The sequence below is a fragment of the Rana temporaria genome, chromosome 10 (genome assembly GCF_905171775.1).
Source record: "Rana temporaria chromosome 10, aRanTem1.1, whole genome shotgun sequence".
Classification (NCBI taxonomy): Eukaryota; Metazoa; Chordata; class Amphibia; order Anura; family Ranidae; genus Rana; species Rana temporaria.
In genome coordinates, this window is record NC_053498.1 from 1,911,538 (window position 1) to 1,933,877 (window position 22,340).

Consider the following 22,340-nt stretch of genomic DNA (forward strand, 5'->3'; position numbering starts at 1 on the left):
CTCCCCCCGAGTACATTATACCCTCCCCCAAATACATTATATCCTCCCCAGAGTACATTATACCCTCCCCCCGAGTACATTATACCCTCCCCCCGAGTACATTATATCCTCCCCCCCCGAGTACATTATATCCTCCCCCCCGAGTACATTATATCCTCCCCCCCGAGTACATTATATCCTCCCCCCCGAGTACATTATATCCTCCCCCCCGAGTACATTATATCCTCCCCCCCGAGTACATTATATCCTCCCCCCGAGTACATTATATCCTCCCCCAAATACATTATATCCTCCCCCCCGAGTACATTATATCCTCCCCCCGAGTACATTATACCCTCCCCCCGAGTACATTATACCCTCCCCTCCAAGTACATTATACCCTCCCCTCCAAGTACATTATATCCTCCCCCCGAGTACATTATATCCTCCCCCCGAGTACATTATACCCTCCCCCCCGAGTAAATTATATCCTCCCCCCCGAGTACATTATACCCTTCCCCAAATTACATTATACCCTCCCCCAAATTACATTATACCCTCCCCCAAATTACATTATACCCTCCCCCAAATTACATTATACCCTCCCCCCCCGAGTACATTAGATCCTCCCCCCGAGTACATTAGATCCCCCCCCCCCCCCCCCCGAGTACAATATATCCCCCTCCCCGAGTACAATATATCCCCCTCCCCGAGTACAATATATCCCCCTCCCCGAGTACAATATATCCCCCTCCCCGAGTACAATATATCCCCCTCCCCGAGTACAATATATCCCCCTCCCCGAGTACAATATATCCCCCTCCCCGAGTACAATATATCCCCCTCCCCGAGTACAATATATCCCCCTCCCCCGAGTACAATATATCTCCCTCCCCCGAGTACAATATATCCTCCCCGAGTACAATATATCCCCCTCCCCCCGAGTACAATATATCTCCCTCCCCCGAGTACAATATATCCCCCTCCCTCGAGTACAATATATCCCCCTCCCCGTGTACAATATATCCTCCCTAGAGTACAATATATCCTCCTCCCCCGAGTACAATATATCCCCCTCCCCCGAGTACAATATATCCCCCTCCCCCGAGTACAATATATCCCCCTCCCCCGAGTACAATATATCCCCCTCCCCCGAGTACAATATATCCTCCTCCCCCGAGTACAATATATCCCCCTCCCCCGAGTACAATATATCCTCCTCCCCCGAGTACAATATATCCTCCTCCCGAGTACAATATATCCTCCTCCCCCGAGTACAATATATCCTCCTCCCCCGAGTACAATATATCCCCCTCCCCGAGTACAATATATCCCCCTCCCCGAGTACAATATATCCCCCTCCCCGAGTACATTATATCCCCCTCCCCCGAGTACATTATATCCCCCTCCCCCGTGTACAATATATCCTCCCTAGAGTACATTATATCCCCCTCCCCCGTGTACAATATATCCCCCCTCCCCCGAGTATAATATATCATCCTCCCCCGTGTACAATATATCCTCCCTCAAGTACAATATATCCTCCCCTGAGTACAATATATCCTCCCTCAAGTACAATATATCCTCCCCTGAGTACATTATATCCCCCTCCCCGAGTACAATATATCCTCCTCCCCGAGTACAATATATCCTCCTCCCCCTGAGTACAATATATCCCCCTCCCCCGAGTACAATATATCCTCCTCCCCCCCGAGTACAATATATCCTCCTCCCCCGAGTACAATATATCCTCCTCCCCCGAGTACAATATATCCCCCGAGTACAATATATCCTCCTCCCCCGAGTACAATATATCCCCCTCCCCAGAGTACAATATATCCCCCTCCCCAGAGTACAATATATCCCCCTCCCCCCGAGTACAATATATCCTCCTCCCCCGAGTACAATATATCCCCCTCCCCCGAGTACAATATATCCCCCTCCCCCGAGTACAATATATCCCCCTCCCCCGAGTACAATATATCCCCCTCCCCCGAGTACAATATATCCCCCTCCCCCGAGTACAATATATCCCCCTCCCCCGAGTACAATATATCCCCCTCCCCCGAGTACAATATATCCCCCTCCCCCGAGTACAATATATCCTCCCCCGAGTATAATATATCCTCCTCCCCCCGAGTACAATATATCCTCCTCCCCCGAGTACAATATATCCTCCTCCCCCTAGTACAATATATCCTCCCCCGAGTACATTATATCCTCCTCCCCCGAGTACATTATATCCTCCTCCCCCGAGTACATTATATCCCCCTCCCCCGAGTATAATATATCCTGCTCTAGTCACCTGTCCTTAGTGCCCGGGGCGCTCAGCGTTCTCTCCTGCCTATGGGCACCCGGCACTCCCAGAACGATCGATTGCCATGAATACCTGTCCATGGTCTTCTGTAGAATGACTCCTTCTGTCTTCCCCCAGAGCGAGATATCAGAGGGAGCGAACATCCCCCGGAGCTCCTCATCCGACACTCCCTACTGCTCCCCCACACTCGTCCGCAAGAAGGCCATCCGCAGCAAAGTCATTCGATGTGGAGCGTACCGCTGTCCCAACTACGAGTCCCAACTCCGGAGCGGGATCAGACCCCAGACCACAGGTATGTACCATGTGATCCGTCCATGTACAGGGAGAGATAGGTTGTCTGCATGTAGCACCAACCTATTCCACAGCGCTGTACACAACAAACCACAGGAGCTTACACTCTAATGTCCCCTCCCCCCACATCACATCAGTCTCTGTACAGAGGAGCTTACACTCTAATGTCCCCTCCCCCCACATCACATCAGTCTCTGTACAGAGGAGCTTACACTCTAATGTCCCCTCCCCCCACAGTCACATCAGTCTCTGTACAGAGGAGCTTACACTCTAATGTCCCCTCCCCCCACATCACATCAGTCTCTGTACAGAGGAGCTTACACTCTAATGTCCCCTCCCCCCACATCAGTCTCTGTACAGAGGAGCTTACACTCTAATGTCCCCTCCCCCCCACATCACATCAGTCTCTGTACAGAGGAGCTTACACTCTAATGTCCCCTCCCCCCCACATCACATCAGTCTCTGTACAGAGGAGCTTACACTCTAATGTCCCCTCCCCCCCACAGTCACATCAGTCTCTGTACAGAGGAGCTTACACTCTAATGTCCCCTCCCCCCACAGTCACATCAGTCTCTGTACAGAGGAGCTTACACTCTAATGTCCCGTCCCCCCCACATTCACATCAGTCTCTGTACAGAGGAGCTTACACTCTAATGTCCCCTCCCCCCCACAGTCACATCAGTCTCTGTACAGAGGAGCTTACACTCTAATGTCCCCTCCCCCCCACAGTCATACACTATTATTATACATTTATATACCTCTGACATATACCACAGCGCTGTACAGAGATCACCGAGCCAATCACATCAGTCTCTGTACAGAGGAGCTTACACTCTAATGTCCCCTCCCCCACAGTCACATCAGTCTCTGTACAGAGGAGCTTACACTCTAATGTCCCCTCCCCCCACATCACATCAGTCTCTGTACAGAGGAGCTTACACTCTAATGTCCCCTCCCCCCCACAGTCATACACTATTATTATACATTTATATAGCTCTGACATATACCACAGCGCTGTACAGAGATCACTGAGCCAATCACATCAGTCTCTGTACAGAGGAGCTTACACTCTAATGTCCCCTCCCCCACAGTCACATCAGTCTCTGTACAGAGGAGCTTACACTCTAATGTCTCCTCCCCCCCACAGTCACATCAGTCTCTGTACAGAGGAGCTTACACTCTAATGTCCCCTCCCCCCCACAGTCACATCAGTCTCTGTACAGAGGAGCTTACACTCTAATGTCCCCTCCCCCCCACAGTCACACACTATTATTATTATACATTTATATAGCTCTGACATATACCGCAGTGTTGTACAGAGAGTACTGTATGGAGACGTGACCCGGACGCAGTCAGGTGACTGATCGGTTCTGTTCTGTAGGTAGGACCAATCACAGTCTGTCGGAGTTGTCGGAGAAGCCGGACGTCTTGGTGGACGCGGTGTGGTTCTGCGCTGGGATTGACAGGTACAAGTTATTATATATACAGTCATGGGGGTGATAAAAGAGAACCTGTCCCCTGAGAGCCATTCCCCTACCCCAGAGCCGTGACTCCTAACCAGAGCTGCAGGGGTGGAGCTAGTTGCCGGGCAGATATCTGTGTTCTCTAATCCAGCTTTGGGTGTGTTGCAGGGACTCGAGCCTCAGCCTGCTGAAGGAGGACCGTATGGGGGCCTTCCTACTCCGCCCGGACCCCGGGTGCTCCGGACACTTCACTCTCTACATGAGCACCCAGTGCGGGGTCATCCCCTACAAGATCTACACCAATCAGAAGGCCAAGTACTGCTTCGAGGTAAGAGGGGTCTGCAGGGGAGGGCGGTGCATCTGAGGGGGGGGGGGAGGAGCATTTCTGTATGAGCTCTGTGTGTGACGACTCTGGAGCTGGGAGTCAGATCTGATAACACACCGTCTCCCAGCTCCTGAGTGTAGCTGCATGTGAGGACTCTCTCTCGATCTCTCTCAATCTTGCCCCATCTCTCGATCTCTCTCAATCTTGCCCCATCTCTCGATCTCTCTCTCTCAATCTTGCCCCATCTCTCGATCTCTCTCAATCTTGCCCCATCTCTCGATCTCTCTCAATCTTTCTCAATCTTGCCCCATCTCTCGATCTCTCTCTCAATCTTGCCCCATCTCTCGATCTCTCTCTCTCAATCTTGCCCCATCTCTCGATCTCTCTCTCAATCTTGCCCCATCTCTCGATCTCTCTCTCCCAATCTTGCCCCATCTCTCGATCTCTCTCTCTCAATCTTGCCCCATCTCTCGATCTCTCTCTCTCAATCTTGCCCCATCTCTCGATCTCTCTCTCTCAATCTTGCCCCATCTCTCGATCTCTCTCTCTCAATCTTGCCCCATCTCTCGATCTCTCTCAATCTTGCCCCATCTCTCGATCTCTCTCAATCTTGCCCCATCTCTCGATCTCTCTCTCTCAATCTTGCCCCATCTCTCGATCTCTCTCTCTCAATCTTGCCCCATCTCTCGATCTCTCTCTCTCAATCTTGCCCCATCTCTCGATCTCTCTCTCAATCTTTCTCAATCTTGCCCCATCTCTCGATCTCCCTCTCAATCTTGCCCCATCTCTCGATCTCTCTCTCTCAATCTTTCTCAATCTTGCCCCATCTCTCGATCTCTCTCAATCTTTCTCAATCTTGCCCCATCTCTCGATCTCTCTCTCAATCTTGCCCCATCTCTCGATCTCTCTCTCCCAATCTTGCCCCATCTCTCGATCTCTCTCAATCTTGCCCCATCTCTCGATCTCTCTCTCAATCTTGCCCCATCTCTCGATCTCTCTCTCTCAATCTTGCCCCATCTCTCGATCTCTCTCAATCTTGCCCCATCTCTCGATCTCTCTCTCCCAATCTTGCCCCATCTCTCGATCTCTCTCTCAATCTTGCCCCATCTCTCGATCTCTCTCTCAATCTTGCCCCATCTCTCGATCTCTCTCAATCTTGCCCCATCTCTCGATCTCTCTCTCGATCTCTCTCAATCTTGCCCCATCTCTCGATCTCTCTCTCTCTCTCTCTCTCAATCTTGCCCCATCTCTCGATCTCTCTCAATCTTTCTCAATCTTGCCCCATCTCTCGATCTCTCTCAATCTTTCTCAATCTTGCCCCATCTCTCGATCTCTCTCTCAATCTCTCTCAATCTTGCCCCATCTCTCGATCTCTCTCTCAATCTTGCCCCATCTCTCGATCTCTCTCAATCTTTCTCAATCTTGCCCCATCTCTCGATCTCTCTCTCAATCTTGCCCCATCTCTCGATCTCTCTCTCCCAATCTTGCCCCATCTCTCGATCTCTCTCTCTCAATCTTGCCCCATCTCTCGATCTCTCTCTCTCAATCTTGCCCCATCTCTCGATCTCTCTCTCTCAATCTTGCCCCATCTCTCGATCTCTCTCTCTCAATCTTGCCCCATCTCTCGATCTCTCTCTCTCAATCTTGCCCCATCTCTCGATCTCTCTCTCTCTCAATCTTTCTCAATCTTGCCCCATCTCTCGATCTCCCTCTCAATCTTGCCCCATCTCTCGATCTCTCTCTCTCAATCTTGCCCCATCTCTCGATCTCTCTCTCTCAATCTTGCCCCATCTCTCGATCTCTCTCTCTCAATCTTGCCCCATCTCTCGATCTCTCTCTCTCTCAATCTTTCTCAATCTTGCCCCATCTCTCGATCTCTCTCAATCTTTCTCAATCTTGCCCCATCTCTCGATCTCTCTCAATCTTGCCCCATCTCTCGATCTCTCTCTCAATCTTGCCCCATCTCTCGATCTCTCTCTCTCAATCTTGCCCCATCTCTCGATCTCTCTCAATCTTGCCCCATCTCTCGATCTCTCTCTCCCAATCTTGCCCCATCTCTCGATCTCTCTCTCAATCTTGCCCCATCTCTCGATCTCTCTCTCAATCTTGCCCCATCTCTCGATCTCTCTCTCAATCTTGCCCCATCTCTCGATCTCTCTCTCGATCTCTCTCAATCTTGCCCCATCTCTCGATCTCTCTCTCTCTCTCTCTCAATCTTGCCCCATCTCTCGATCTCTCTCAATCTTTCTCAATCTTGCCCCATCTCTCGATCTCTCTCAATCTTTCTCAATCTTGCCCCATCTCTCGATCTCTCTCTCAATCTTTCTCAATCTTGCCCCATCTCTCGATCTCTCTCTCAATCTTGCCCCATCTCTCGATCTCTCTCAATCTTTCTCAATCTTGCCCCATCTCTCGATCTCTCTCTCAATCTTGCCCCATCTCTCGATCTCTCTCTCCCAATCTTGCCCCATCTCTCGATCTCTCTCTCTCAATCTTGCCCCATCTCTCGATCTCTCTCTCTCAATCTTGCCCCATCTCTCGATCTCTCTCTCTCAATCTTGCCCCATCTCTCGATCTCCCTCTCAATCTTGCCCCATCTCTCGATCTCTCTCACTCTTTCTCAATCTTGCCCCATCTCTCGATCTCTCTCTCAATCTTGCCCCATCTCTCGATCTCTCTCTCAATCTTGCCCCATCTCTCGATCTCTCTCAATCTTGCCCCATCTCTCGATCTCTCTCTCAACTCAATCTTGCCCCATCTCTCGATCTCTCTCTCTCAATCTTGCCCCATCTCTCGATCTCTCTCTCCCAATCTTGCCCCATCTCTCGATCTCTCTCAATCTTGCCCCATCTCTCGATCTCTCTCTCTCAATCTTGCCCCATCTCTCGATCTCTCTCTCTCAATCTTGCCCCATCTCTCGATCTCTCTCTCTCAATCTTGCCCCATCTCTCGATCTCTCTCTCTCAATCTTTCTCAATCTTGCCCCATCTCTCGATCTCCCTCTCAATCTTGCCCCATCTCTCGATCTCTCTCTCTCAATCTTTCTCAATCTTGCCCCATCTCTCGATCTCTCTCAATCTTTCTCAATCTTGCCCCATCTCTCGATCTCTCTCTCAATCTTGCCCCATCTCTCGATCTCTCTCTCCCAATCTTGCCCCATCTCTCGATCTCTCTCTCAATCTTGCCCCATCTCTCGATCTCTCTCTCAATCTTGCCCCATCTCTCGATCTCTCTCTCTCAATCTTGCCCCATCTCTCGATCTCTCTCAATCTTGCCCCATCTCTCGATCTCTCTCTCCCAATCTTGCCCCATCTCTCGATCTCTCTCTCAATCTTGCCCCATCTCTCGATCTCTCTCTCAATCTTGCCCCATCTCTCGATCTCTCTCAATCTTGCCCCATCTCTCGATCTCTCTCTCGATCTCTCTCAATCTTGCCCCATCTCTCGATCTCTCTCTCTCTCTCTCAATCTTGCCCCATCTCTCGATCTCTCTCAATCTTTCTCAATCTTGCCCCATCTCTCGATCTCTCTCAATCTTTCTCAATCTTGCCCCATCTCTCGATCTCTCTCTCAATCTTTCTCAATCTTGCCCCATCTCTCGATCTCTCTCTCAATCTTGCCCCATCTCTCGATCTCTCTCAATCTTTCTCAATCTTGCCCCATCTCTCGATCTCTCTCTCAATCTTGCCCCATCTCTCGATCTCTCTCTCCCAATCTTGCCCCATCTCTCGATCTCTCTCTCTCAATCTTGCCCCATCTCTCGATCTCTCTCTCTCAATCTTGCCCCATCTCTCGATCTCTCTCTCTCAATCTTGCCCCATCTCTCGATCTCTCTCTCTCAATCTTGCCCCATCTCTCGATCTCTCTCTCTCTCAATCTTTCTCAATCTTGCCCCATCTCTCGATCTCCCTCTCAATCTTGCCCCATCTCTCGATCTCTCTCTCTCAATCTTTCTCAATCTTGCCCCATCTCTCGATCTCTCTCAATCTTTCTCAATCTTGCCCCATCTCTCGATCTCTCTCTCAATCTTGCCCCATCTCTCGATCTCTCTCTCCCAATCTTGCCCCATCTCTCGATCTCTCTCAATCTTGCCCCATCTCTCGATCTCTCTCTCAATCTTGCCCCATCTCTCGATCTCTCTCTCTCAATCTTGCCCCATCTCTCGATCTCTCTCTCAATCTTGCCCCATCTCTCGATCTCTCTCTCAATCTTGCCCCATCTCTCGATCTCTCTCTCAATCTTGCCCCATCTCTCGATCTCTCTCTCGATCTCTCTCAATCTTGCCCCATCTCTCGATCTCTCTCTCTCTCTCTCTCTCAATCTTGCCCCATCTCTCGATCTCTCTCAATCTTTCTCAATCTTGCCCCATCTCTCGATCTCTCTCAATCTCTCTCAATCTTGCCCCATCTCTCGATCTCTCTCTCAATCTTTCTCAATCTTGCCCCATCTCTCGATCTCTCTCTCAATCTTGCCCCATCTCTCGATCTCTCTCAATCTTTCTCAATCTTGCCCCATCTCTCGATCTCTCTCTCAATCTTGCCCCATCTCTCGATCTCTCTCTCCCAATCTTGCCCCATCTCTCGATCTCTCTCTCTCAATCTTGCCCCATCTCTCGATCTCTCTCTCTCAATCTTGCCCCATCTCTCGATCTCTCTCTCTCAATCTTGCCCCATCTCTCGATCTCTCTCTCTCAATCTTGCCCCATCTCTCGATCTCCCTCTCAATCTTGCCCCATCTCTCGATCTCTCTCAATCTTTCTCAATCTTGCCCCATCTCTCGATCTCTCTCTCAATCTTGCCCCATCTCTCGATCTCTCTCTCCCAATCTTGCCCCATCTCTCGATCTCTCTCAATCTTGCCCCATCTCTCGATCTCTCTCTCAATCTTGCCCCATCTCTCGATCTCTCTCTCTCAATCTTGCCCCATCTCTCGATCTCTCTCTCCCAATCTTGCCCCATCTCTCGATCTCTCTCTCTCAATCTTGCCCCATCTCTCGATCTCTCTCTCTCAATCTTGCCCCATCTCTCGATCTCTCTCTCTCAATCTTGCCCCATCTCTCGATCTCTCTCTCTCAATCTTGCCCCATCTCTCGATCTCTCTCTCAATCTTTCTCAATCTTGCCCCATCTCTCGATCTCTCTCTCAATCTTGCCCCATCTCTCGATCTCTCTCAATCTTTCTCAATCTTGCCCCATCTCTCGATCTCTCTCTCAATCTTGCCCCATCTCTCGATCTCTCTCTCCCAATCTTGCCCCATCTCTCGATCTCTCTCTCTCAATCTTGCCCCATCTCTCGATCTCTCTCTCTCAATCTTGCCCCATCTCTCGATCTCTCTCTCTCAATCTTGCCCCATCTCTCGATCTCTCTCTCTCAATCTTGCCCCATCTCTCGATCTCTCTCTCTCAATCTTTCTCAATCTTGCCCCATCTCTCGATCTCCCTCTCAATCTTGCCCCATCTCTCGATCTCTCTCTCTCAATCTTTCTCAATCTTGCCCCATCTCTCGATCTCTCTCAATCTTTCTCAATCTTGCCCCATCTCTCGATCTCTCTCTCAATCTTGCCCCATCTCTCGATCTCTCTCTCTCTCAATCTTGCCCCATCTCTCGATCTCTCTCAATCTTGCCCCATCTCTCGATCTCTCTCTCCCAATCTTGCCCCATCTCTCGATCTCTCTCTCAATCTTGCCCCATCTCTTGATCTCTCTCTCAATCTTGCCCCATCTCTCGATCTCTCTCAATCTTGCCCCATCTCTCGATCTCTCTCTCGATCTCTCTCAATCTTGCCCCATCTCTCGATCTCTCTCTCTCTCTCTCTCAATCTTGCCCCATCTCTCGATCTCTCTCAATCTTTCTCAATCTTGCCCCATCTCTCGATCTCTCTCAATCTTTCTCAATCTTGCCCCATCTCTCGATCTCTCTCTCAATCTTTCTCAATCTTGCCCCATCTCTCGATCTCTCTCTCAATCTTGCCCCATCTCTCGATCTCTCTCAATCTTTCTCAATCTTGCCCCATCTCTCGATCTCTCTCTCAATCTTGCCCCATCTCTCGATCTCTCTCTCCCAATCTTGCCCCATCTCTCGATCTCTCTCTCCCAATCTTGCCCCATCTCTCGATCTCTCTCTCTCAATCTTGCCCCATCTCTCGATCTCTCTCTCTCAATCTTGCCCCATCTCTCGATCTCTCTCTCTCAATCTTGCCCCATCTCTCGATCTCCCTCTCAATCTTGCCCCATCTCTCGATCTCTCTCAATCTTTCTCAATCTTGCCCCATCTCTCGATCTCTCTCTCAATCTTGCCCCATCTCTCGATCTCTCTCTCCCAATCTTGCCCCATCTCTCGATCTCTCTCAATCTTGCCCCATCTCTCGATCTCTCTCTCAATCTTGCCCCATCTCTCGATCTCTCTCTCTCAATCTTGCCCCATCTCTCGATCTCTCTCAATCTTGCCCCATCTCTCGATCTCTCTCTCAATCTTGCCCCATCTCTCGATCTCTCTCTCAATCTTGCCCCATCTCTCGATCTCTCTCAATCTTGCCCCATCTCTCGATCTCTCTCTCGATCTCTCTCAATCTTGCCCCATCTCTCGATCTCTCTCAATCTTTCTCAATCTTGCCCCATCTCTCGATCTCTCTCAATCTTTCTCAATCTTGCCCCATCTCTCGATCTCTCTCTCAATCTTGCCCCATCTCTCGATCTCTCTCTCAATCTTGCCCCATCTCTCGATCTCTCTCAATCTTGCCCCATCTCTCGATCTCTCTCTCAATCTTGCCCCATCTCTCGATCTCTCTCTCAATCTTGCCCCATCTCTCGATCTCTCTCTCAATCTTGCCCCATCTCTCGATCTCTCTCTCTCAATCTTGCCCCATCTCTCGATCTCTCTCTCTCAATCTTGCCCCATCTCTCGATCTCTCTCTCAATCTTGCCCCATCTCTCGATCTCTCTCTCAATCTTGCCCCATCTCTCGATCTCTCTCAATCTTGCCCCATCTCTCGATCTCTCTCTCTCAATCTTGCCCCATCTCTCGATCTCTCTCTCTCAATCTTGCCCCATCTCTCGATCTCTCTCAATCTTGCCCCATCTCTCGATCTCTCTCTCAATCTTGCCCCATCTCTCGATCTCTCTCTCAATCTTGCCCCATCTCTCGATCTCTCTCTCAATCTTGCCCCATCTCTCGATCTCTCTCTCAATCTTGCCCCATCTCTCGATCTCTCTCTCAATCTTGCCCCATCTCTCGATCTCTCTCAATCTTGCCCCATCTCTCGATCTCTCTCTCAATCTTGCCCCATCTCTCGATCTCTCTCTCTCAATCTTGCCCCATCTCTCGATCTCTCTCTCTCAATCTTGCCCCATCTCTCGATCTCTCTCTCAATCTTGCCCCATCTCTCGATCTCTCTCTCTCGATCTTTCTCAATCTTGCCCCATCTCTCGATCTCTCTCTCAATCTTGCCCCATCTCTCTCGATCTCTCTCAATCTTGCCCCATCTCTCGATCTCTCTCAATCTTGCCCCATCTCTCGATCTCTCTCAATCTTGCCCCATCTCTCGATCCTTCTCAATCTTGCCCCATCTCTTGATCTCTCTCGATCTCTCTCAATCTTGCCCCATCTCTCAATCTCTCTCAATCTTGCCCCATCTCTCAATCTCTCTCAATCTTGCCCCATCTCTCTCGATCTCTCTCAATCTTGCCCCATCTCTCGATCTCTCTCTCAATCTTGCCCCATCTCTCGATCTCTCTCAATCTTGCCCCATCTCTCGATCTCTCTCTCAATCTTGCCCCATCTCTCGATCTCTCTCTCTCAATCTTGCCCCATCTCTCGATCTCTCTCTCAATCTTGCCCCATCTCTCGATCTCTCTCTCAATCTTGCCCCATCTCTCGATCTCTCTCTCAATCTTGCCCCATCTCTCGATCTCTCTCTCAATCTTGCCCCATCTCTCGATCTCTCTCTCAATCTTGCCCCATCTCTCGATCTCTCTCTCGATCTCTCTCAATCTTGCCCCATCTCTCGATCACTCTCTCAATCTTGCCCCATCTCTCGATCTCTCTCTCAATCTTGCCCCATCTCTCGATCTCTCTCTCAATCTTGCCCCATCTCTCGATCTCTCTCTCAATCTTGCCCCATCTCTCGATCTCTCTCAATCTTGCCCCATCTCTCGATCTCTCTCTCGATCTCTCTCAATCTTGCCCCATCTCTCGATCTCTCTCAATCTTGCCCCATCTCTCGATCTCTCTCTCGATCTCTCTCAATCTTGCCCCATCTCTCGATCTCTCTCAATCTTGCCCCATCTCTCGATCTCTCTCTCGATCTTTCTCAATCTTGCCCCATCTCTCGATCTCTCTCTCAATCTTGCCCCATCTCTCTCGATCTCTCTCAATCTTGCCCCATCTCTCGATCTCTCTCAATCTTGCCCCATCTCTCGATCCTTCTCAATCTTGCCCCATCTCTCGATCCTTCTCAATCTTGCCCCATCTCTCGATCTCTCTCTCGATCTCTCTCAATCTTGCCCCATCTCTCGATCTCTCTCAATCTTGCCCCATCTCTCTTGATCTCTCTCGATCTTGCCCCATCTCTCTTGATCTCTCTCGATCTTGCCCCATCTCTTGATCTCTCTCTCGATCTCTCTCAATCTTGCCCCATCTCTCGATCTCTCTCAATCTTGCCCCATCTCTTGATCTCTCTCAATCTTGCCCCATCTCTCGATCTCTCTCAATCTTGCCCCATCTCTTGATCTCTCTCGATCTCTCTCAATCTTGCCCCATCTCTTGATCTCTCTCGATCTCTCTCAATCTTGCCCCATCTCTTGATCTCTCTCGATCTCTCTCAATCTTGCCCATCTCTCAATCTCTCTCAATCTTGCCCCATCTCTCAATCTCTCTCAATCTTGCCCCATCTCTCTCGATCTCTCTCAATCTTGCCCCATCTCTCGATCTCTCTCAATCTTGCCCCATCTCTCTCGATCTCTCTCAATCTTGCCCCATCTCTTGATCTCTCTCTCGATCTCTCTCAATCTTGCCCCATCTCTTGATCTATCTCTCGATCTCTCTCAATCTTGCCCCATCTCTCGATCTCTCTCTCAATCTTGCCCCATCTCTCGATCTCTCTCTCGATCTCTCTCAATCTTGCCCCATCTCTCGATCACTCTCTCAATCTTGCCCCATCTCTCGATCTCTCTCTCAATCTTGCCCCATCTCTCGATCTCTCTCTCAATCTTGCCCCATCTCTCGATCTCTCTCTCAATCTTGCCCCATCTCTCGATCTCTCTCAATCTTGCCCCATCTCTCGATCTCTCTCTCGATCTCTCTCAATCTTGCCCCATCTCTCGATCTCTCTCAATCTTGCCCCATCTCTCGATCTCTCTCTCGATCTCTCTCAATCTTGCCCCATCTCTCGATCTCTCTCAATCTTGCCCCATCTCTCGATCTCTCTCTCGATCTTTCTCAATCTTGCCCCATCTCTCGATCTCTCTCTCAATCTTGCCCCATCTCTCTCGATCTCTCTCAATCTTGCCCCATCTCTCGATCTCTCTCAATCTTGCCCCATCTCTCGATCCTTCTCAATCTTGCCCCATCTCTCGATCCTTCTCAATCTTGCCCCATCTCTCGATCTCTCTCTCGATCTCTCTCAATCTTGCCCCATCTCTCGATCTCTCTCAATCTTGCCCCATCTCTCTTGATCTCTCTCGATCTTGCCCCATCTCTCTTGATCTCTCTCGATCTTGCCCCATCTCTTGATCTCTCTCTCGATCTCTCTCAATCTTGCCCCATCTCTCGATCTCTCTCAATCTTGCCCCATCTCTTGATCTCTCTCAATCTTGCCCCATCTCTCGATCTCTCTCAATCTTGCCCCATCTCTTGATCTCTCTCGATCTCTCTCAATCTTGCCCCATCTCTTGATCTCTCTCGATCTCTCTCAATCTTGCCCCATCTCTTGATCTCTCTCGATCTCTCTCAATCTTGCCCCATCTCTCAATCTCTCTCAATCTTGCCCCATCTCTCAATCTCTCTCAATCTTGCCCCATCTCTCTCGATCTCTCTCAATCTTGCCCCATCTCTCGATCTCTCTCAATCTTGCCCCATCTCTCTCGATCTCTCTCAATCTTGCCCCATCTCTTGATCTCTCTCTCGATCTCTCTCAATCTTGCCCCATCTCTTGATCTATCTCTCGATCTCTCTCAATCTTGCCCCATCTCTCGATCTCTCTCAATCTCAATCTTTCTCCCCCCAGCACCTCCCCCAGCAGTTCCCCAGCCTGGCATCCTTGGTGGAGCACCACGCCGGAGCGGAGGGCAGCCTCTTCTTCCAGCTGGCACACGGCAGAGTGAATCCGTGCTACGAGACGGAGGACCCCCGATCCAGCCCGCCCTCGCCCCGAGAGACGGAGGACCCCCGATCCAGCCCGCCCTCCCCCCGAGAGACGGAGGACCCCCGATCTAGCCCGCCCTCCCCCCGAAAGACGGAGGACCTCCAATCCAGCCCGCCCTCCCCTCGAGGGACGGAGGACCCCCGATCTAGCCCGCCCTCTCCCCGAAAGACGGAGGACCCCCATTCCAGCCCGCCCTCCCCCCGAGGGACGGCAGACACCGAGCAGAGACCGGCCCAGGAGGAGAAGGAGGAGGTCACCCAGAGGCAGGACGAAGGATCACCAACCGACGCCCCCACACCATTTATACACCTTACAATCTGATTGGACAACCTCAGTGTCATTTACCAGCAACTATGAAAGGACCTGCTGAAAAATCCCATGCAGTCCTGGCAGGACCTCGAATTACATCTCTGCTAGGACAGTGTGGTGTATACTGTATATATATATATATATGTATACTGTATCAGGGCTCGACAAATCCTGGTCGCCAGGGCGACTAGAAATAGCCTCCTGGCAACTTGGCTTTTTTGTGAAGTCCCCAGCTCTTCCTTGTGTGAGCTGGCGCCATCTGGTGGTGGCCGTTGGCATTACAAGTTAAATAGCAATTCTAATGTAATTTTTCACTATTTTCACTGCCATCTTCTTCCCTCTAATTAGAACCTCCAAACATTATATATATTTTTTATCCTAACACCCTAGAGAATAAAATGGCGATTGTTGCAATACTTTCTGCCACGCCGTATTTGTGCAGCGGTCTTACAAGCGCACTTTTTTGGGAAAAAAATTACACTTTTTTAAATTAAAAAAATAAGACAACAGTAAAGTTATCCCTATTTTTTTTTTTATATTATGAAAGATAATGTTACGCCGAGTAAATTGATACCCAACACGTCACGCTTCAAAATTGCGTCCGCTCGTGGAATGCCGACAAACTTTTACCCTTTCAAATCTTCATAGGCAACGTTTAAAAAATTCTACAGGTTGCATGTTTTGAGTTACAGAGGAGGTCTAGGGCTAGAATTATTGCTCTCGCTCGGACGATCGCGGCGACACCTCACATGTGTGGTTTGAATACCGTTTACATATGCGGGCGCCGCTCACGTATGTCTTCGCTTCTGCGCGCAAGCTCGTCGGGACGGGGCGCGTTTTCTGTCTCCTAACTTCTTTAGCTGGCTCCTAGATTCCAAGCAAATTTGTCACACCCCTGCTGTATATGTGTATATAGGTGTATAATGTATATATATATGTGTGTGTGTGTATCAGGGTGTGACAAATTTGCTTGGAATCTAGGTGCCAGCTAAAAAAAGTTAGGAGCCAGAAAACGCGCCCCGTCCAGACGAGCTCGCGCGCAGAAGCGAACGCACACATGAGCGGCGCCCGCATATGTAAACGGTGTTCAAACCACACATGTGAGGTATCGCCGCGATCGTCCGAGCGAGAGCAATAATTCTAGCCCTAGACCTCCTCTGTAACTCAAAACATGCAACCTGTAGATTTTTTTTAAACGTCACCTATGAAGATTTTAAAGGGTAAAAGTTTGTGGCCATTTCACGAGCGGACGCAATTTTGAAGCGTGACGTGTTGGGTATCAATTTACTCGGCGTAACATTATCTTTCACAATATAAAAAAAAAAAAAATTGGGCTTTACTGTTGTCTTATTTTTTAATTAAAAAAAGTGTATTTTTTCCCCCGGTAATTGAGGCCGCGGCTTTGCGGACTTTTGCAGGCCTAGGCTTCCCCGGGCGCCAGGTCACAATTTCTTGTCGCAATTGCGAGCCCTGATATATATAGGTGTATTTTGTATATATAGGTGTATACTGTATGTATATATAGAGGTGTATACTGTATGTATATATAGAGGTGTATACTGTATGTATATATAGAGGTGTATACTGTATGTATATATAGAGGTGTATACTGTATGTATATATAGATGTATACTGGCTGTGTGATACTTCAATAAAATATTATCATTTTTATATATACAGACAGCAAGCTTCACCTCTTCTGGGAAGGCTGTCCACAAGGTTTAGGAGGGCGTCTATGGGAAGGCTGTCCACAAGGTTTAGGGGTGTGTCTATGGGAAGGCCGTCCACAAGGTTTAGGAGGGCGTCTATGGGAAGGCTGTCCACAAGGTTTAGGGGTGTGTCTATGGGAAGGCCGTCCACAAGGTTTAGGAGGGCGTCTATGGGAAGGCTGTCCACAAGGTTTAGGGGTGTGTCTATGGGAAGGCCGTCCACAAGGTTTAGGGGTGTGTCTATGGGAAGGCCGTCCACAAGGTTTAGGGGTGTGTCTATGGGAAGGCCGTCCACAGGGTTTAGGGGTGTGTCTATGGGAAGGCCGTCCACAAGGTTTAGGGGTGTGTCTATGGGAAGGCTGTCCACAAGGTTTAGGGGTGTGTCTATGGGAAGGCCGTCCACAAGGTTTAGGGGTGTGTCTATGGGAAGGCCGTCCACAAGGTTTAGGGGTGTGTCTATGGGAAGGCCGTCCACAAGGTTTAGGGGTGTGTCTATGGGAAGGCTGTCCACAAGGTTTAGGGGTGTGTCTATGGGAAGGCCGTCCACAAGGTTTAGGGGCGTGTCTATGGGAAGGCCGTCCACAAGGTTTAGGGGTGTGTCTATGGGAAGGCCGTCCACAAGGTTTAGGAGGGCGTCTATGGGAAGGCTGTCCACAAGGTTTAGGGGTGTGTCTATGGGAAGGCCGTCCACAAGGTTTAGGGGCGTGTCTATGGGAAGGCCGTCCACAAGGTTTAGGGGCGTGTCTATGGGAAGGCCGTCCACAAGGTTTAGGGGTGTGTCTATGGGAAGGCCTTCCACAAGGTTTAGGGGTGTGTCTATGGGAAGGCCGTCCACAAGGTTTAGGAGGGCGTCTATGGGAAGGCTGTCCACAAGGTTTAGGGGTGTGTCTATGGGAAGGCCGTCCACAAGGTTTAGGGGTGTGTCTATGGGAAGGCCGTCCACAAGGTTTAGGGGTGTGTCTATGGGAAGGCCGTCCACAAGGTTTAGGGGTGTGTCTATGGGAAGGCCGTCCACAAGGTTTAGGGGTGTGTCTATGGGAAGGCTGTCCACAAGGTTTAGGGGTGTGTCTATGGGAAGGCCGTCCACAAGGTTTAGGGGCGTGTCTATGGGAAGGCCGTCCACAAGGTTTAGGGGTGTGTCTATGGGAAGGCCGTCCACAAGGTTTAGGAGGGCGTCTATGGGAAGGCTGTCCACAAGGTTTAGGGGTGTGTCTATGGGAAGGCCGTCCACAAGGTTTAGGGGCGTGTCTATGGGAAGGCCGTCCACAAGGTTTAGGGGCGTGTCTATGGGAAGGCCGTCCACAAGGTTTAGGGGTGTGTCTATGGGAAGGCCTTCCACAAGGTTTAGGGGTGTGTCTATGGGAAGGCCGTCCACAAGGTTTAGGAGGGCGTCTATGGGAAGGCTGTCCACAAGGTTTAGGGGTGTGTCTATGGGAAGGCCGTCCACAAGGTTTAGGGGTGTGTCTATGGGAAGGCTGTCCACAAGGTTTAGGGGTGTGTCTATGGGAAGGCCGTCCACAAGGTTTAGGGGTGTGTATGGGAAGGCCATCCACAAGGTTTAGGGGTGTGTCTCTGGGAAGGCCGTCCACAAGGTTTAGGGGTGTGTCTATGGGAAGGCCGTCCACAAGGTTTAGGGGTGTGTCTGTGGGAAGGCCATCCACAAGGTTTAGGGGTGTGTCTGGGAAGGCCGTCCACAAGGTTTAGGGGCGTGTCTATGGGAAGGCCGTCCACATGGTTTAGGGGTGTGTCTAAGGGAAGGCCGTCCACAAGGTTTAGGGGTGTGTCTATGGGAAGGCCGTCCACAAGGTTTAGGGGCGCGTCTATGGGAAGGCCGTCCACAAGGTTTAGGGGTGTGTCTATGGGAAGGCCGTCCACAAGGTTTAGGGGTGTGTCTATGGGAAGGCCGTCCACAAGGTTTAGGGGGGTGTTCCCCTCCCCCCGCCTCGCCATGGTCCACCAAAGACACGCAGAATTATTGGGAGGAGGAGAGATCTTCACCATGAACCCCTCCCCCCCCACATAACTGAACAGAATATTGGACGGAGACATCCATCAATACCCAGGAGAGACGTGTGACATGTAATCCGAGAGGAAAATCCCCCCAACGGGTATAGGAACCCCAACACCAGAGCAACATCCCTCACCCTCCACAGTCCCCCCCCATACACCCTTCACAGTCCCCCCCTATACACCCCTCCCCCTCCACAGTCCCCCCCCCCATACACCCCTCACCCTCCCCCTATACACCCCTCACCCTCCCCCTATACACCCCTCAACCCTCCCCAGTCCCCCCCTATACACCCCTCACCCTCCCCAGTCCCCACCCCTATACACCCCTCACCCTCCCCCTATACACCCCTCAACCCTCCACAGTCCCCCCTATACACCCCTCACCCTCCCCTATACACCCCTCACAGTGCTCTCCTATACACCCCTCACAGTGCTCTCCTATACACTCCTCACAGTGCTCTCCTATACACCCCTCACCCTCCCCCTATACACCCCTCACAGTGCTCTCCTATACACCCCTCACAGTGCTCTCCTATACACTCCTCACAGTGCTCCCCTATACACCCCTCACAGTGCTCTCCTATACACCCCTCACAGTGCTCTCCTATACACCCCTCACAGTGCTCTCCTATACACCCCTCACAGTGCTCTCCTATACACCCCTCACAGTGCTCTCCTATACACCCCTCACAGTGCTCTCCTATACACTCCTCACCCTATACACCCCTCACAGTGCTCTCCTATACACCCCTCACCCCCCCCCTATACACCCCTCACAGTGCTCTCCTATACACCCCTCACAGTGCTCTCCTATACACCCCTCACAGTGCTCTCCTATACACCCCTCACAGTGCTCTCCTATACACCCCTCACAGTGCTCTCCTATACACCCCTCACAGTGCTCTCCTATACACCCCTCACAGTGCTCTCCTATACACCCCTCACAGTGCTCCCCTATACACCCCTCACAGTGCTCCCCTATACACCCCTCACAGTGCTCTCCTATACACCCCTCACAGTGCTCTCCTATACACTCCTCACCCTATACACCCCTCACAGTGCTCTCCTATACACCCCTCACCCTCCCCCTATACACCCCTCACAGTGCTCTCCTATACACCCCTCACAGTGCTCTCCTATACACCCCTCACAGTGCTCTCCTATACACCCCTCACAGTGCTCTCCTATACACCCCTCACAGTGCTCTCCTATACACCCCTCACAGTGCTCTCCTATACACTCCTCACAGTGCTCTCCCATACACCCCTCACAGTGCTCCCCTATACACCCCTCACCCTCCCCCTATACACCCCTCACAGTGCTCTCCTATACACTCCTCACAGTGCTCTCCTATACACCCCTCACAGTGCTCTCCTATACACCCCTCACAGTGATCTCCTATACACCCCTCACAGTCCCCCCCCTATACACCCCTCACAGCGCTCTCCTATACACCCCTCACAGCGCTCTCCTATACACCCCTCACAGTGCTCTCCTATACACCCCTCACAGTGCTCTCCTATACACTCCTCACAGTGCTCTCCTATACACCCCTCACAGTGCTCTCCTATACACTCCTCACAGTGCTCTCCTATACACTCCTCACAGTGCCCCCTATACACTCCTCACCCTCCCCCTATACACCCCTCACAGTGCTCTCCTATACACCCCTCACCCTCCCCCTATACACCCCTCACAGTGCTCTCCTATACACCCCTCACAGTGCTCTCCTATACACCCCTCACAGTGCTCTCCTATACACCCCTCACCCTCCCCCTATACACCCCTCACAGTGCTCTCCTATACACCCCTCACAGTGCTCTCCTATACACCCCTCACCCTCCCCCTATACACTCCTCACAGTGCTCTCCTATACACCCCTCACAGTGCTCTCCTATACACCCCTCACAGTGCTCTCCTATACACCCCTCACAGTGCTCTCCTATACACCCCTCACAGTTCTCTCCTATACACCCCTCACAGTGCTCTCCTATACACCCCTCACAGTGCTCTCCTATACACCCCTCACAGTGCTCTCCTATACACCCCTCACAGTGCTCTCCTATACACCCCTCACAGTGCTCTCCTATACACCCCTCACAGTGCTCTCCTATACACCCCTCACAGTGCTCTCCTATACACCCCTCACAGTGCTCTCCTATACACCCCTCACAGTGCTCTCCTATACACCCCTCACAGTGCTCTCCTATACACCCCTCACCCTCCCCCTATACACCCCTCACAGTGCTCTCCTATACACCCCTCACAGTGCTCTCCCATACACCCCTCACAGTGCTCTCCTATACACCCCTCACAGTGCTCTCCTATACACCCCTCACAGTGCTCTCCTATACACCCCTCACAGTGCTCTCCTATACACTCCTCACAGTGCTCTCCTATACACCCCTCACAGTGCTCTCCTATACACCCCTCACAGTGCTCTCCTATACACCCCTCACAGTGCTCTCCTATACACCCCTCACAGTGCTCTCCTATACACCCCTCCCCCCTATACACCCCTCACAGTGCTCTCCTATACACCCCTCACAGTGCTCTCCTATACACCCCTCACAGTGCTCTCCTATACACCCCTCACCCTCCCCCTATACACCCCTCACAGTGCTCTCCTATACACCCCTCCCCCTCCCCCCTATACACCCCTCACAGTGCTCTCCTATACACCCCTCACAGTGCTCTCCTATACACTCCTCACAGTGCTCTCCTATACACCCCTCACAGTGCTCTCCTATACACCCCTCACAGTGCTCTCCTATACACCCCTCACAGTGCTCTCCTATACACCCCTCACAGTGCTCTCCTATACACCCCTCACAGTGCTCTCCTATACACCCCTCACCCTCCCCCTATACACCCCTCACAGTGCTCTCCTATACACCCCTCACAGTGCTCTCCTATACACCCCTCACCCTCCCCCTATACACTCCTCACAGTGCTCTCCTATACACCCCTCACAGTGCTCTCCTATACACCCCTCACAGTGCTCTCCTATACACCCCTCACAGTGCTCTCCTATACACCCCTCACAGTTCTCTCCTATACACCCCTCACAGTTCTCTCCTATACACCCCTCACAGTTCTCTCCTATACACCCCTCACAGTGCTCTCCCATACACTCCTCACAGTGCTCTCCTATACACCCCTCACAGTGCTCTCCTATACACCCCTCACAGTGCTCTCCTATACACCCCTCACCCTCCCCCTATACACCCCTCACAGTGCTCTCCTATACACCCCTCACCCTCCCCCTATACACCCCTTACACTCCTCACAGTGCTCTCCTATACACCCCTCACAGTGCTCTCCTATACACCCCTCACAGTGCTCTCCTATACACCCCTCACAGTGCTCTCCTATACACCCCTCACAGTGCTCTCCTATACACCCCACAGTGCTCTCCTATACACCCCTCACCCTCCCCCTATACACCCCTCACAGTGCTCCCCTATACACCCCTCACAGTGCTCTCCTATACACCCCTTACACTCCTCACAGTGCTCTCCTATACACCCCTCACAGTGCTCTCCTATACACCCCTCACAGTGCTCTCCTATACACCCCT

The 22,340-nt window shown here is 51.1% G+C and overlaps 1 protein-coding gene across 2 annotated transcripts in view; it reads left to right on the forward strand.

Annotated features, from left to right (window-relative positions):
- Nucleotides 1-15,069, forward strand: part of SH2D5 (SH2 domain containing 5) — a 30,821-nt gene extending 15,752 nt beyond the window's left edge. For both annotated transcript variants that reach the window (XM_040326770.1, XM_040326771.1), the window contains exons 7-10: nt 2,414-2,588; nt 3,969-4,053; nt 4,219-4,378; nt 14,595-15,069. In XM_040326770.1, coding sequence (XP_040182704.1) covers nt 2,414-2,588; nt 3,969-4,053; nt 4,219-4,378; nt 14,595-15,053 — 879 coding nt within the window. In that variant the 3' untranslated portion in view covers nt 15,054-15,069. The remainder of the gene's footprint in view (nt 1-2,413; nt 2,589-3,968; nt 4,054-4,218; nt 4,379-14,594) is intronic.
- The last annotated feature ends 7,271 nt before the right edge of the window (nt 15,070-22,340 follow it).